At 31.6% G+C, this 17,422-nt stretch overlaps 2 protein-coding genes across 3 annotated transcripts in view; one reads left to right on the top strand and one right to left on the bottom strand.

Moving 5' to 3' along the window:
* LOC106469286 (osteopetrosis-associated transmembrane protein 1-like) overlaps positions 1-13,074 on the bottom strand; it is a 28,924-nt gene extending 15,850 nt beyond the window's left edge. For both annotated transcript variants that reach the window (XM_013929772.2, XM_022397762.1), the window contains exons 1-2: positions 12,314-13,074; positions 5,699-5,807 (exon numbers count right to left, since the gene is read on the bottom strand). In XM_013929772.2, coding sequence (XP_013785226.1) covers positions 5,699-5,807; positions 12,314-12,949 — 745 coding nt within the window. In that variant the 5' untranslated portion in view covers positions 12,950-13,074. The remainder of the gene's footprint in view (positions 1-5,698; positions 5,808-12,313) is intronic.
* Positions 13,075-16,483: 3,409 nt separating this feature from the next.
* The window catches only part of LOC106469285 (centrosomal protein of 97 kDa-like), a 64,960-nt gene continuing 64,021 nt past the window's right edge, over positions 16,484-17,422 (top strand). The window contains exon 1 of the mRNA XM_022397763.1: positions 16,484-16,501. Within this exon, the coding sequence (XP_022253471.1) occupies positions 16,489-16,501 (13 nt within the window). The 5' untranslated portion in view covers positions 16,484-16,488. The remainder of the gene's footprint in view (positions 16,502-17,422) is intronic.

Raw genomic sequence — 17,422 nt, 5'->3', positions numbered from 1 at the left:
TTACTGTGTTTTTAATAGATATACTATGGTTTTTTGAGTTGCAATGGTGGAAAACATGGGATGGTTTTTTATTGTGTTCTGTGAATCTGGTTTCCAATTTTCTTCCTGTTTCTCCAATGTAGAATTCTGGACAGTTATTGCATGTTATTTTGTAAATGACTTTGGTATTGTGTGATTCTAAATCATTTTTGTTTAGTAACGATTTTAATTTTGGGCCAGGTTTTTAAGAGAATTTGACGTTGACAGGAATATTGTGTTTAATGGCTAGTTTTGTCATGTGGATAATTCTTGAGCTGGTATCAGGAACAAAAGGTAAACTGCAGTGTAATGTTCTGGTGTTGGGTTTGTTAGTATCAATTTTGTTTGTGAGTTGAGTTTTGTTGTGGGGAATGTTGGAGAGTTTTTCAACAGCAGCTGGTGGAAATTTATTGGTGTGAATGAAGGAATGCTTTATGTGGTTGATTTCTTCATTTATGTAGTCCGTTGAACAGAGTCTTGTGGCTGTGTTTATGAGGTTTTTGAGTGTATTGATTTTTTGTGTGGTGTCATGAGCAGAATTCTACTCTTTCACACTACTCTTCTGCCTTAGAGACTTGCATGCCACCAGTCTTTTGAAACTCCAACCTAAAATTCATGTGAAGTTGCACTACTGAGTGATGGCATATCATGCATCAAAACCCTTAACCATTAGGAGTGTGATACACTTCTTTATGCAAATGCTGCATGTACATTCACCTCCAAATGTCCTCATTCTTTGATGAGGCAAACAAGAAAAGTGCACCAGCAAATCAAGAGGAAATATGGGAATGTGCACAGAAGTGAGTATCTATTGGAGATACATTTTCAGGTAAACAAAATGTTAATTTCCAATACAATGGCTCACCTTCGTGAACATAGTAACTAGAATCCCACACTGAGATGGTAAAGGGACCAGTGCAGAAATTACCTCTCTGAGCCACCTTTCAAGAGCCCAAAAGGGAAGCTCATGAAATACGAGGGAAAGAAAGACCAATCAGGACAAAGGAGAAGGGAAAAGCAGGAAGAAACAAGGGCATAAATATGTGTACAAAAGCTATCAATGGTAAGTAGGAAAAGAATTCACGAGTCCAGGAAGAGCAGAAATATCCACTACTAGAGGTTTGATAGGGACCCAGGTAAAATCATGAAGAACCACAATCATAATCCAATCAGGAAAGTAGGAGGGAGGGGAGCAATGGATAAAGAAGGAATGAAAGAAGGTAGAAAAGCAGCAAAAGAGAATAAGGGAAAGTGACACTAAGAAAGGCAGAAAGTGAAGGAAATGTTGCCCTAAATCCAAGATAGAAGAGACTTACAAACCATAGGAAAACCATCCTATGAAATATGAGGAATATATGACAATGGAATGAAATCAAAGGGAATGGTGACAAAGAAACCAAGGTGATAAGTATGTCCCTTACGTCAGCACACAGAAGAGGTAGAAGGGTGACAGGAGTGGGACAAGGGATAGCTATATATGATCAGGGAGGTGGATTGGACAATCCCATATGCAATGATAAAGGGAAAAGATGAAAGAGCAAAGTGTAAGGGTGGATCAAAAGGGATGGAAAGTTAGGAAGGGGAAGACAGGGCTGAGACTTGAGCAGGTGGAATAATATGAACAAGGTTGGGATAGACTGTAAGGAGCCATCAGAGGGACCCAATAGGACCTGAGGAAGAAGACGAGGAAGTGGACATGCATAGTATAATAGATGGGACAGACCAGATTGAATGTACAGATAGCCAGAGCTGAGGATTGAGGCACAGACTAGAAAAGAGGAAGTTAGCAACAAAAGAAGGAACAATGAGAAAGCAGAACTTCAGAAGACCAGTGGGTAAAAAAAAAATTCATGGGTAGGACATGGTCACATCAAGAACACAGCCCACAATGATATGCAGTGTCCCCTGAACATGAAAGGTTATGGACACATTCAAATGGCATAGACCCAGAACCAAATCTGAACACTATCTTCTATATGTGTATGTAAAGAAAGAAGATTCAAGAGTATCTACTAGGAGTGCATGTAATGGAGTTAGTAGCCACATCTAACCAATGACTATGGGAGACATTGTATGGTACAAGCAATTATGTCTAAACCTTATCTTCTAATGGTATATAAAGTAGTAATTAACCAGATCTAATCATTATAGTCTATGTGGACAAGTGAAAGAGTAATGAACGAGAACTAAACATTACCATCCATGCAGTAAAACTAAGACAAAATATTAATTATTAAGTGGCCATGTTATGGAGTAATGAATGAAGTATATACAACATTGTCAAAGTGGTGCAAGATAAGGAAGAATAAATTATATTGAAATATTATATCCTTTGTGTACGTATTAAGGAGTAACAAAAGAGACTAAACATGAACGTTTAAGTATGCATTATAAAGAGAAACTAGATCGATGCATCACCTACTGTGTGTAACTATTAAAAAGTAATGTACTAAGATGAAACATTACCTTCCAAGTGAAATAAGGAATAAAGAACTATAATTAAACAACATATTCTCTGTGTTATATGTGAAGAAGTAATGAACTAGAACTAAATATTATCTTCTAGCTATATATGTTAAAGAATAAGAAACTATACTCACACATAGTTATATATATACATAACGAGGCATAATCAATTAAGACTAAGCAGTATCTACCAAGAGTACATGTGAAGAAGTGGTGAACAAGATGTAAACATTACCTTCTATTTGGATACATTAAGGAGTAATAAACCAGAATGAAGTATCAACAACATGTTACAATTGAAAGAGCAACTATCTGTGACTAAACATTAAAGGTCCATGTTTACATGTTAAGGAATAAGTGAATATGACCAACCATTAACATCTAAGTGTACATGTGAAAAAGAGATGAACTGTGACTAAACACAGTATACTCAGTGGTATATGTTAAGAAGTAAGTAACTATGATTAAACATTATAGTCTAACTAGTGCAAGTTAAGGAGTAATAAACAATATCCAAACATTATGTACCATGAGTTAAGTGTTAATGAAGAATTAACTATATCTAAACAATAACTACTACATGTTTCCTGATGAAGGATGAGGCATAAAACAGCAGGAGCAAATTGAAACCTGAAGTAAATGCCGTATGGCACTAACAGGGGAAGAAGAAAGGAAACAATGAGTAGAAGGCATACACAAGGAAGAAAAATCGAGATATTCATTAGGTAGAGAAGTATTGGGTAGAAAAGTCACTCCATTTCATGCTCCTCAACTTCAGCTTTAAAATCTGTGAAGGGAAGAACGTACGGCAGTAAAGGAAGTAGAGGGTCCAGGTGGCAACATGGACTTCACCACACAGAAGACAATGCTACGTTACTCTTCGACTTTACTTCAACCTGATTGGTACCTTTTGCAATACATGATGGCTGTCACGATTTCAACAGGCAAGAACTTCCAAAATTGTTGGTAACTGTGAGTGATATTTGTACTCACATCAGCAGAAAAATAAATTCATCTTAATTTTTGAATTCATATTGAATGATTGTAAATAAAAAATAAAATTGTTGAAGTAAATGCTTCATGTCTCAACAAAAATATACAAGTCTATGTGCAACTGCACCAAGGAAAAATATTAGGACTTTCACACACGAATGTAGAGGGAGCATTTGTGCAAGTAGGTATGTTTCACTCCTATTGGTGAATGATTTTGCTACTTAATACATCATCACACAGTAGTGCAAATTCAACTGTTTCACTTGAATTTTAGGTGGGAGTTTCACAAGGCTGGCAGCATGCAAGTATCAAGGCAGAAAAGCACAACCTTCAGACGAAAATAGCTAATCATCGTATCAGAATATTGTAGTTCCAGTAGAGACAAAATCTCTTAACCTATTAGAAGAATTGACAGATCTTTAAAAATCAAAATAAATAGCACCAAACCTTTATGGCATACTTTTACATGTGACAGATCTCATTCTAAAGTGCTTTGATTTTTAAAGGTGTACCAATTAGTTTTCACAACCTTTAATACATACTAAACAAATATAAAACATTCATGTCAGGTCCAATGGAAAGCTCCAGCTTAGCAGAATGTACATTCAGTAAATTTCAACAATAATTTTCAAACCATTAAGCCTTTAGAAATTAGTTACTTCAAATTAAGATGATAAATCAAGAAGTGTATTAACTAAGTTGAATTATTGCTTATAACTTTATTTGAAAACAATTCTAGAATTTATATAGTTAGGTACTTCCTGTTTAGGACTCTTACAAAGAAAACAGTTAAGTGCTATAAAATAAAAGTTATCTGATAGTATAGATTATTTTACTAAATTACTGTACATTTATCAAAGTTTTAGATATTAAAGTTTATAGTTATAGAAAAAAAAAATCTGAAACAATTTTTTGTCTTATCATTTTCAATAAACTTCATAGATAGTGTAACACCTACCCACTCCCAAAAAAAATTCATCTGCCAAAGTGATACTAGCATTGAGTATCTCAGAGGCATCACTAGGCACTGGCACAAATGACCCATGCCCCAAATCCACAGTTGATGTTTTGAAAACATCAAAATAGAAAACCTAAATATATAAATATTTCCTGGGTGAGGCTATGGGCCGAGCTCAAAAATTTTAAGCACGTAGCAACATTTCTGGAGTATTTAATTACGACTCATCATTTTCAATTTGTTTAAGTATAAAAAAAAAGACAAGAGAGTAACTTTACATGAAACTCAAGAATAACTTTGACAGTTTTTATCTGAAAATTAAAGCATTAGACCAAACTTTAATATTATAGGTGTGTGTTTGTGTGTATGTGTAAAATGATTCATTTTTGAAAAACCTTACTACCTGTAGTCACACAAGAAGCTTAACATCAATATTAACTGGACACCAGACATATACAAATTTCTACACATGACTAAGAAGCACATAAAATATCTACTGTTCTTAATTTCAATCTTTCATACTTATGAACAAAAGTTTCAACTTATAACTACAGACAATATGTCATAAAACAGTAATTTTAGTATTGAGATACAAAAAGGGCTGTGTAATATCTTGATGTTGTTAATGAGTAACAAGAGCTTTAGTATGGCATTATCAAAATATTTTTTTATTTCAGAAACATAATCAATACTGGCCTTCATCTTTCAATTCAAAAGTTTTGCTTTTCAGTTGTTTTTTTTTTAGAAATTACAATTTTGCAGCAATATTGTTTATATTACATTATTTGAAGTTTATAATTAGCTTTAAAATAATGGTTCCTTCTACTATTATTATTCATATAGCCAATTACAATTTGTTTTATTAACACTCTAAAATGATTGAAAATCATGTGAATTAACATTATTAAATATACAGTGAGGTTTAGGAATCAATTTAAATTCAATCTCTGAACTTTTTATAGTACTTGTAGTCACAATTTCATATGACACACCCTTACATTGCTGTTTGGAAAAGATATATGAACAAATCTAAACCCCCTTGAAAAAACCCAAATAAAAATAAATTCTTCTGTCACAGAAATGTCAGTAAAATAATAAAAGTTATACAACTGAATATGAGTATGTATATGTATCACAAAATTTAAACTTGAAAGTAATATCCCAAAGCAATGAATTACCCATATGTCATAATGAATATCACAAAAATGAGCACAAGTGACTTATCTAATCGAACCTAAAATTATGTACAAACTCTTCACTTACTATCGCAACAACCATTGGACCACAATTCAACAATATTTTGATAGGTAGTTTGAACTATCATAAGCCTGTCTTCACCGAGTACCTTCTGTTTGCACCCTTCCTCTTCTCTCTGAAATAACAAATATTCTCCAGTCACTTTCACGTAAACACACAATTAAATAATTAATAAGAAAAAAGGAAACTTAACTGAAAAGCTGTTAAACTACAAGTAGCTGTGTGTTTATGTAACATAAGAAAAATGTGTTGACAAGCGGGTATTAAATCCTTTGATGGCACATATAACAACCAAAGTCACCCAACCAAAATACAGATGTTCAATATTGATACATCCATCTAAAAAGAAAAAAAAATTATACTAATATACATGACATGATTAAGTAAATGATTCTAAACACAATCTTGAAATTAAAAGAATAATCGTCTGTATCTCGATTGGAATCCCGGTTGTAGTAAGAACTCCTGACCAGGTGTCTGTTTTTATCAATTTGTTAGTTTGGCATTTTATGTTAGCAAGACATTGGAATCAATTTTTTTGCAGATCATAAAAAGCATTTGGAAAGTTGTTAAATAAAGAAGCTGTTATTAAACAAGGTGTTTAAAAAAGATATCAATTACCAAGTTTGACATATATATATGAGAGTGGTGGAAAAGTTAAGAAGTATGGACCCATCGTATCACAGGTATCTTTATAGTGCAATATAGGGATTGTATGAATAGATGTACTATATCATGATAAAGAAGTCCTAAACTGGTACAATGCAATACACCTTGGAATTCCCATAAACATTTGTACACAGCAATTGCCATATAATACATTGCAGTGATGGAACTTTGAAAATTAAAGAGAGTGGGGCTTTACTCTCATCTACATATTTAAACATGATTCTAATCAGATACATTCTCTTAAAGAAAACTCAAAATTGATTTCTACTGCAAACAAGTTTAAAGTTGGCCAAAATATAAAATGAAAAGCTGCAATACAGAAGCTCTTTGGCTCAAAAAAACAAAGAAAAGATAACCAAATCGAAAATAATGCATCATAGCCAAAAAATTTAATGTAGAAGTTAAATTCTCTGGTGGAACAACAAATACACTGATACCACCCTTCACTTATACAAGATGGTACAACTCCAAGAAAATGACAGCTTAGATGTTTAAAAGCCTTCAAATCATGCTCCTAATGGTCAACAAACTAAGTCTAAAAGTTTTAAAGTAAATAAAAGTCCTTATAAGCTGAGATCATTATACTGAAAATTGCCACAATCAGTATTAAGGATCTGCATCCATTCAAAATTGTGTGCTCTAAGGGATTTAGAGACCTTTTGTTCATATAAGATTTCCAACACCAGTATCCAAACAGAAAAGTTTTCAGAAATTACAAACGTGAAGTGAAAAACTTCATTCTCAAAATTGAAAAAGTTCATTCAAGTTCTATTTGTGAAGTTCAGTGTGTTCACTTGAATCATTTCTCGTCATTACCTAGATAACATTCTCAGTGAAACAGTTCTGACTGTTCTTAAACATGTCCATTACATTTATGATCAATGACTTCAGATATATTTTTATTTGCCAAGTGAGCTGGCAAGTATAACAATTAAAGTGTTGTGGATCTTCAATACTCAGTAGAAGTTAACATTTCATATTTTACAAGTTTATCTTGTTCCCTTTTTATGTGTTCAATTGAGTCTTATGCCCAAATCAACCACCATCAGTAAAAGTATTCCTTCCTACTGCCTATGAGGCAGCAGATCTCCACATGAGGTGTCAGTGTGGACCCTTGGACTGGCACCTATTGTTCAACTTATCTATTCAGCCACTTGCTGAGTGATTAATAGATCCATATTGCCAAATAATGCATACAACCTGTAATTAACAGGTTGTATAATTGTTAATTTAACTATACCTTTGTTATAATTTTGATGAAAAGAAAAAGAAAACAAGACAAATGTCATGTTTTTTGTTTTATTTTAAAATAGTTGACATACAATGTCAGATTTTAACACTATTTTGTTACATATAACAATACAGTTTAACCACATCTCAATACAAAATGTAAGCAATACTAACAACTGTAAAGAAGTCAAGGATTTCATTAAGAAAACAGTGTTTATTACAACTATGAAAAGGATCCAAAAGTCTGAAAATGCTTATTGAAGTATTTTCAAAGGTACAAAAATGTTTACAAGAGTGTTAATGTTTTATTAGAAATATTTCCCATAAATACAATCATTCCAGTCTGTTTTCTTCAAATCTAGAGCGAATAAAGTTGAGCCATAGCTTTTGAGTTTTCATGACTTACAATCATAAAGGGACATCCAACAAACATTGAAGAAAAATGAGTTACCTTTCCCCACCTTTATTTCCAGCTGAATAATGGATGACATCACACTAAACCTGTGCTCTTCCTTCCAATTTTATGAATAGTCAGAATTGGAATTCCTATGTCTTACATAATGTATTGAAAACTACTAAAAAATAGGGTTAACTATGAGGTTAATAAAAAAATAATATTTTGCCACTGCTGTAATGGAACAGCTAAATCCCTCTTGTTGCTAAGTGACAATACTAAAATACCTGCACATGCATGTGTATAATGCTGAATTAACATTAACTTTTATTGACAACAAGACAAGATGTCCAAGCATAAATTTAATACAAATGATAGGCTTATCCAGATAAATTTTTGTCAGGGCATATTTCTGTCGAGAACAACAGATAGAAACTTTTTGAGCTCTAAACAGAGAAATTAGAAATACTAAGTAATAATAACTGTAGTAATAAAATCTGAAATTGTCCAATCCTAACTAAGATGTACTAGAAATAATTATTCCAAATTTTAATTATACCAGAAAAACTTTATAATTATAATTATAAAGTTTTTCTGGTATAATTAAAATTTGGAATAATTATTTCTAGTACATCTTAGTTAAGATTGGACAATTTCAGATTTTATTACTACAGGTACAGGTAAGCCTAAAGTTACAACATTTGGCTTTATACTAGATCTTTAGGCCTAATTTACTGTTGTTTTTAGGTAACAGTACAAGCATTAGTTATAAGGTACTAAAATTATTAAATATTAGATTGAAATGAAGAATTATCACAAGCATTAGATAAGAAAAAAAAGAAAATTTATTCAAGAGTTGAAATGATTATGTATTAATATTTTGTAGCAGCTGAGAATTTAATATGTTAGTACATTATTTAAATTAAATATTGGTTACATGTAATTGGACATCGTGTACTAATATAATGAACTGCACAAGTATCAGTAAATAGGTTATTTTAGTGTTAAATTAATATTAATTTATCTATAAACTGTGAACTAGCTTAATGTTACATGATTGACACTGATTATAGCAAATATTTTATTATTACACACCTTTCCTTACCAATTAATGGTCTTACCTCTCTATTAGACCAATTACAATCTAATATTCATAATTATTTTTTATTTGACTAATCACAGTATGCTAGCATGAACACTTTTATTATTTTGTGCAAAAGGAGCACAGTCCGGCCAACTCCCTAAAATCTGCATCTTCTCAGCCAAACATTATCGAGGGGCGTGTTCTTTTGGAAGTGTGGTTTTTAGAGGTTAAGAGATCAAGCCCTTTATCAGAGTACATGTTTTTGGTACTAACTTGAATACCTGAAAACATGTAACCCCTTTGTAGCCCATTCAGTCTTACTGACTTGCAGACTGGTTGTTAAGGTATGGGGATTGGACTATTTTTAAGGGAGATACAGAAATTACCCTGAAAATTATAGGCCAATTAATATTAGTTCTTTAATGTGAATAATTCTAGTCTGATAAAAGAAGCTTCAAAAAATTATGTAAAGAAACAGGATACAATAAGTAAGAGCCAAGATAGATTCACAAAAGGAGAAAACATTACCTTACTAACCTGTTAACTTCTTTTTAACTAATGTTTTTTTTTTGTTATCCAGACAATGGACAGGATGTGGACTTGGTGTACTTAAAATTTTCAAAAATCTTGTGATAAGGTGCCACACAGCAGATTAACTAAGAAAATCACATTGGTAGGGGTTTGAGAAAGACGATGTAATTGAATTGTAGGGTGGGTGGATGAAAGAAAGCAAAAGGCTGTTACTAATGGAGTCCAGTCAAACTGGACCCTTGTTATTAGTGGAATATCTCAAGGGGCAGTGTTTGGACCTTTGCTTTTTTTATTTACATTAAATCTAAGAACTTATGGTTGAAAGTACAGAAAAATCTATAACATTACGTCAACCATACTATATCTGCTGTATCCAGCATCGATGAGGCTTTTCACCCAATAACAGCACTCATCAGGATGGCTTGATATGACAGACATGGTATTGGTTGATATTCTATTCATATTATTAAGTGGCATGATGCTGATAGGGGGCATAATTAGTAAATTAGTGAAGTTGGATGATTACATTAAACTCTTGGTAATTCTAGCTGTATCTACTTCAGGTACTACAGAATCACCTGGATCAACTGACAAGTTGGACAAATATTTTGTAAATGACACCTTGAACCCCAGTTAACAATTACAAGGTAATACATTTGGGATATTATAATATAAATTATAGGCACAATTTTATTACAGATAACTTTAACTATTGCTAGTGGTTGGACAAATAGGATATTAGGTTGTATCTACAGAAATGTTGAATACAAGTCTAAAGATTATAATTTCATTGCATAGGGCACTTGTTTGGCCTCATTTGTAATATTGTTTTCAGCCTTGGACTCCTTATCTTTAAAATGGACACTAAATTATTGGAAAGGATTCAAAGGAAGGATGATACCAGGGATGGAAAAGTTGTCATACATAGAAAGGTTAGGATCTCTAAAACTGTTTTCTCTTAAAAAAAAAAAAAAGAATTAGAAGGGATCTGATTTACATGTTTAACACTGTTAAATGAACTGATGGTGTCAATGAATCATATTTTTTCAGTACTTAATGGTAAGATCATTAGAACAAAGGGATACAAATAAACATTTTTGCAGGGTAGGAGTCATCTTCAGCTAAGATAGTTTTATTTTTCTAACAGAGGTTGACCTTTGGAATGGGTAGCCTGTAGATGTGGTAGATACAGCTAATTCAAGGGAAAGCTTGACTAATATTACAATGATAAGATCTGGCATTGAGTGTTTGAGTGTATGTATGACCTAGATAGATCAACAGGCCCTTGCTTCCTAAGTGATATGTTAAAAGCTACAATTTCATTGTACACCTATCTCATGTCAGGTTACGAGCAAATTGTTTTTGTAAATAATTTCACCAAATATACTTAAAATGAAAATCAACCAAAGCCATAGCCATTTTAGCTACATTAGAATTTCAATGTTTTTAAACCTTGAAATTGAAACTAAAGTTACAAGTAATATACAATATCCAAGTAGCAGTTAAGTGTTATGATTATTTATAATGCTAAGTACAAGTTTTACATTTTATTATGCATTAGTGGATAAAAATAGCAAGTAACACAAATAGTTATTGTAACATCACCATTTATTCCCATTACAACATTAATCTCATATCAAATCTTATATCATTAAACTTACTCTCTTAGTTTGAATACTATTCAGTTTTCAACTAAAATATTATTATTATTAGGCAAACAATGTATTTATTTCTGATTTCCAGTTCTGACTTGTCATCTTTTTTCATATTTAACAATGATAATAGTAGGACTAGAGGACACAAATATAAATTTTGGCAAGGTAGGAGTCATCTTCAGCTAAGACAGTTTCATTTTTCCAACAGGGTGGTTGGCCTTTGGAATGGGTTACCTTCAGATGTTGTAGAGGCAGTAAATTTAAGCGAGTTTAAGAAAAAGCTTGATAAGTATATGAATGATAAGGACTGGGTTTAAGATTTTTTTCTAATTTATTTTAGAGGATGGAACAGCCAAGATGGACCAACAGGTCCCATGTTGTTCCAAAACATTATGTTATGTTAAACATTACCTCAAAGTTTGAAAATCTGCAAAAACATTTACAATTTTAACAAAAATAGCAAAATCTTAAATTTTCCCTCCTTTACAGTTTACTTAGTGGCAATGGTGCTTTTAGTACATGGTATTTTCTTTAGGAAAATTAATTTCTCGGCATCAGTACTGTCAGTCCTTTTATTATCACCACTCAGCAATTTGTGGTCTTCAGCATAACTTTAAATTATCTCCAATTACAAGATATATGAAAATCATTCTCAAACTATTATATTCACAAGTTTTACTTTGATTTACACCTTAAAAAAAATAGTGGAATTTTATCATTTTAAAAAAGTTGGAAAATTGTGTAAATTCCTCCGTTTTCCATCATAATATAGTTGCATTACCACAAATATCATTGCTACTCTACTAGTGCTATAGGAAGTGAAGCCATATAATATAATCCATGTGTATATAATAATAAATTATAAAATACACATTATTTTATTCATAATGCATTACCATAAAATAGCATGCTACACATTCCCATACATTGATACAGACAGTAGAAACATTCAAAAGTAAATTTTCAACTGATTTGTAACACCATAACTTCTACTATCTAGGTAGATCAATCTAATTGTTAAACTTAATTCCTATTTGTTTATTTTCTACAATTCTTACCTTTAAAATTCTATTGTAAGTTTCCTTCACATGAAGAAATGTTTTCACACAAAGACTACAGACTCGCACTGGTTTTGCATTAATTATTGAGCACATAATAAATTTTGATGAAGCATTTGCAAAATCACCAAGTAAGTTCAAACACATATTGTCAGGCTTTGGCAATCTATATTCACTTCCATCATTATTATTAGCAGCTTCAGCAACAGAAAAATTAGGGGCATGGACATAAGAATCAAACGATGGTGATTTGAACAAAATTCTTTTCTGAATATTTTCAGTTTGACTGCTTTTTAAATAGTTCTTTAAATTTATTGAGACAGGATTATCTTGCTTCAGTTCATCAGTCTGAAAAACGTTTACTCTTTTCTTTTTAAACGGTGGTTGATATGTTTTGCGACTCACTTTCATGTCTAACAACTCTTTACGTGTCCAGTCTTTTTCACTATTTTGAAATTTAGGAATGACAGGACTGTGAGTGTCATTAGGCTTAACCCCAAAACTAGACAAACTTTCTACTGTAGTATAACCATGGGCATAAATCGCTGCACTGGAACTTAAAGTTGTAGTAACGTAAGTGCTTATTATTATAAGTTTCATAAACATATATATAATTTCACTCTTATAATACATCATAACGATTCACGCATAACATTACTTTGAGCATTACTAAAACACACTTTCTGAACATGGTAGTGGTACACAATACTAGTTACTACTTCACGTAAATAAAATAGCCCTAATGTCATACTTCCGTATTAGACACGAATCATTACGCATCCCTCTTAATTTCGTTGTGATGAAAGCTTCTTATTTTATATATTTCATACATAATTTAAAAGTATTTTATGCCTATATATTGAAACAGACATATTTATTACAACATATATATTTTTTTTCTTTTTTGTCCATAAGCACTCTTTCTACATCAAATATTTTAAAATGGTAAAATATACAAAAAATATTGTTGTAAGCTATATTTTTAATATTTTGATTTAGATGTTTGTTTGCTAGAGAATACATGATTCAAAATCTAGAAATTTCGTGTAGTATGAAGAAATAAGAGAAGAGTATAAATACGATAATCAGTGAATGATTGAGTAACCAATGAGTATTCAAAAGGTGATTCAGTTGAGTGTTAGTAGTGAGAATTATTGCGTCTATTCACTTACTCACTATGTTAGGGTGTTAATTTATTGATCATTTAGCTTTGCAAAGAAATATTATAAGCAAGTTAGGTATGCACCATTATTCTTGCAGTTTCTGTTGAAACATTGTTTGTAAATGTAGGTGGAAAACTTGTGTTTGGTTGTTTGTTTGTTGTAAAGCACAAATCTGTACAATCGACTATCTGTGCTCTGCCCACTGTGAGTATCCACACTCATTTTTAGCATTATAAGCTCATTGACTTACTGCTGAGCCACTGTGGGCTACAGCTTGTGTCAAAGTGAACAATAGCCGATAGCAAATGTTACTGAATAAGTAAATTAATTCAATGTTATTAAGTAGATTAGACTTGGCAATATTTTTACAAACTAATCCAAACGAAAACACCCAATAATATAATATGTTACAACAGTTACAACAGTGAGATTATTTTGGTGAAAATAAAATAAAACTTTGAGTAACTTTCAGCTTTCAAAATAACGATGTGAACCAAAATCAGAAATTCATTGGAATTGGTGAAACAGTTTTACAGTCTAGAAGCTTAGAAAATGAAAATAAGAACAAAAAGAAATTGACAAAAAAATTGAAAGGAAAGAAAGAAGAAAGACAAAACATTAAAAGAAAGTGAGGAAAGAGACAGAACAATAAAATAATGTCAATAAGATATGTACAGAAAAAAGAAAAAAGACCAAGAAAAGTATATAGAAAATTAAAAGAAGATAAAAAGGTAAGAGATGAAATTTAAGTGTGAAGTTAAAAGAAAATGACAGAATATTCAAAAAAGAATGAGAAATTTTTGATTGAAGACAATGTTAATGAAGCTATTGGAGGTGTATGGAGGATTATAGCAACAAAATTGAAGAAATACAGAAAGGTTGTAAGGACATAATTGAAAAATGTACGAAAAAGAGAGAATTGAGATAAAAAAATAACATCAGTGACAGAATAAAACATCTGTAAAACGAATTGATAAATGAGATGAACCTATTTGGTCTATACCTATTACTACTACTGTTGTGCCACGTCACTACTAAATTCAGTTTCCGAATTTAACTGGCCAATTCCGCAACATCTCAATCGAGAAAATAATGGAGTATGGTGGAAAGGTACCATGGGAGGCATATCAGGCTCATTTGGAAATAATTTTCAGAGTGAATGAGTAGAATAGCGAACAACAAGCTATTCACCCTTTGCTTCTCATTTAAAATGACCAGCATTAACAATATTAAGTAATCATCCAGGTGAGAAAAATAACAACTATCAAGCATTTGGAGCTGCCTTATACAACAGGTTCATAGTAACATAGCAGAAGGAAGTCTTAACATCTGCCCAAGTATAATTCATATTATTCATCGTGTATTGGAATGATGAACTGTAAGTGTGCTAGTAAGTTTCTTCTAATTGTATCTAAAATCTCTATCACTTGTGTTGGGGATAAAAAAATAAGGATTTAACTTCTTACTTGCAATGTCATTGAAAGGCCTGTAGTGGTCTAGTAAGTTTTGTTTTGTATTTCTCTAAAGTAAAGAGAGCAAAGGTTTTACCCTTTTTCACTGACTTATATTTCAAATCTATGGTGCGTTTCCTATAAACAACGACGATCATCATGATGACGATGATTTTGATGAGGACGATGGTTTTTATGAATTATTGTTATGAAAAAGATATTTGTTCAGCAAAATAGTAAAGATTTGCCCCCCGGGGGTATTTCAAGTATTTCCCCCCTGGGCAAGGGGTTAAAAAATCGCTAAAATACCCCGGGGTGGACATTCTAGTAATAACTTGACAAGTAAAATAGTTACCCATTTTCTACTTTTAATTTTAAAAATTTTCTAATTTCGGTGCCTAAAAGTATTACCGCACTAATCGAGTTTTATGCAGGCACTAATCGAATATTGGTTATAAAAAATTTAAGCGCACTAAACGAAAACGCATTAATCGAGGGATCCCCGTAATTAGTTTAAAGTAAACTAGTTTAAAATAGCTGGGATTTGAGAATTTGTGTGGATATTTAAACTGTTTGGAGAAATTTCAATAGAGTACATAAGATTAAAAACAAACCAATAGAATAATGAAACAAAAAATAAAAAATAAGAAGAACAAGATAAGTCTGATCAAAGTAAAAGGGGAAAATGTGACTGGAAAAGGGGTGAGCGTGACTGTAAAAAGAAGTAATGTAGGTGTTGGTTATTTCAAGCAAATATCCCCCGGATTTATAACTCTAAAATCAGAGGTTCGATTCCTCTCGGTGGACACAGCAGATAGCTCGATGTGGCTTTGTTATAAGAAAAACACACACAGTTCGAGTAAAATAAGTGAAACAAAAGCCTGATAAATTAATATATATATATACATATATTTGAAGTAAGTTTTATAAGGTATATAATGTACTACTTTTATCTCGTACATTCGTTGAGTGGAGAAAAATACATACGCGCAGTTTTCAAGATTTTACATTTAAGAAAATTGAATTAAAATTGTTTGAAAAGCTAGTTTCATATCTTGATTCAAAACACAAAACATTAAATAAATGAACAACAGTAGACATTTCGGTCCATCCAGGCCATCTCATCTACTAAATTAAATACTAAAAAACTGAAAGTCAGCTCGTATCATTCAAACATCTGGCCAGCTTTCTCTTAAGCTGATCCCGTCAATATTGCCATAATTTATATGTCGAATGCTAATATCTTTACTCATTTGGAGATTCTACTGAGGTTTAGTAACGATTTCTAATCTCCTATTTGAATAAACACCATTATGTGGTTAGTTCGAATATTTGTAATTATATTGGTTACATACTTAAAAGTACAAGAACGAAAAACAGGAGACTTAAGTGAAAAGTAAATAAGTTTCCAAATGCTCTATTTGTTACCCATAACTTTTATAAAACGACAGTTTTAGAAACGTGTTTTTAAATATTTATTGATTGTACATAACCGCGATTATTATATGTTTTTAGAAACTATGAGACTAGTGATCAGTGTAGTCCTGGCGGAAGTTTGAAAATGGCCGACGATGGTGAGCGATTCAATTTTACTATATATGTTTGTTGATTGGTGTAATTTCCCGTTACATTATAGCTAATTCATTTGTGACAGTCAGAAATATTATGTCATTTTTTAGCATTTAAATATGTATATCATATATTTGTATATTTTACTTTTAGTATTAGGTAGAAATATTAATTTGTAGGCTACTTCAATACTGTAGTGTAAGTTTAATAACTAACGTAGGCCTAATTTTGATAAATAATTATAAACTTTTAGCGTAAGTTAGCTAACGTTCGTCATTAATTATTTTAAATGTAAAGATCATGTCCAATGCCTTTAACAAATTCAATTTATACTGGTCATCTACCTTTGACGAATATGTCACTATCAGTTCCTGGTTTTGTTGTAACCATCAAGAAGTTGTATTAGTTGCTGCATTAGTGCATATCTTGTATAACATAGTGTGAAGAAAGTAGGTATTATTAGTATTAATTCTCAGCTGCAAACTTTCTACAACATGGTAACTTGCATGATATTAACATAAAGCTTTAAAAAATAATTAATGTCGATATTAATTCACATAATGGCATCAAGATGTATGTAGCCCATTTTTAGCTTTGATGATATTAACAGGATGCATAATGTATAGACATGATTTATATTTTTATAGAATAAGGGTAAAGGTTGTCAAACCAAAGTACTGTTCACTTTTTTTATAGATGGTTCTTGATTCCTGACAGTAATTAGTGTGAATCTCAGTAACATCTTCCACTGTTGTTATCTCATTTATGTTTTATTCCAATTTACAAGTTATGTGTAATCCTGGCTATTTTAAAATTTAACAAAAATGTTATTATAAGATTGATTCTGGAAATATAACTTAGAGAAAAAGATAAGGTGACAGGAAGCTATGACTTAGATCAATCCAAATGGAAAAAAAAAATTGTTT

This window comes from Limulus polyphemus, unplaced genomic scaffold (assembly GCF_000517525.1).
Source record: "Limulus polyphemus unplaced genomic scaffold, Limulus_polyphemus-2.1.2 Scaffold3397, whole genome shotgun sequence".
NCBI classification, from domain to species: domain Eukaryota; kingdom Metazoa; phylum Arthropoda; class Merostomata; order Xiphosura; family Limulidae; genus Limulus; species Limulus polyphemus.
This window is presented reverse-complemented; position numbering and strand designations above follow the sequence as displayed.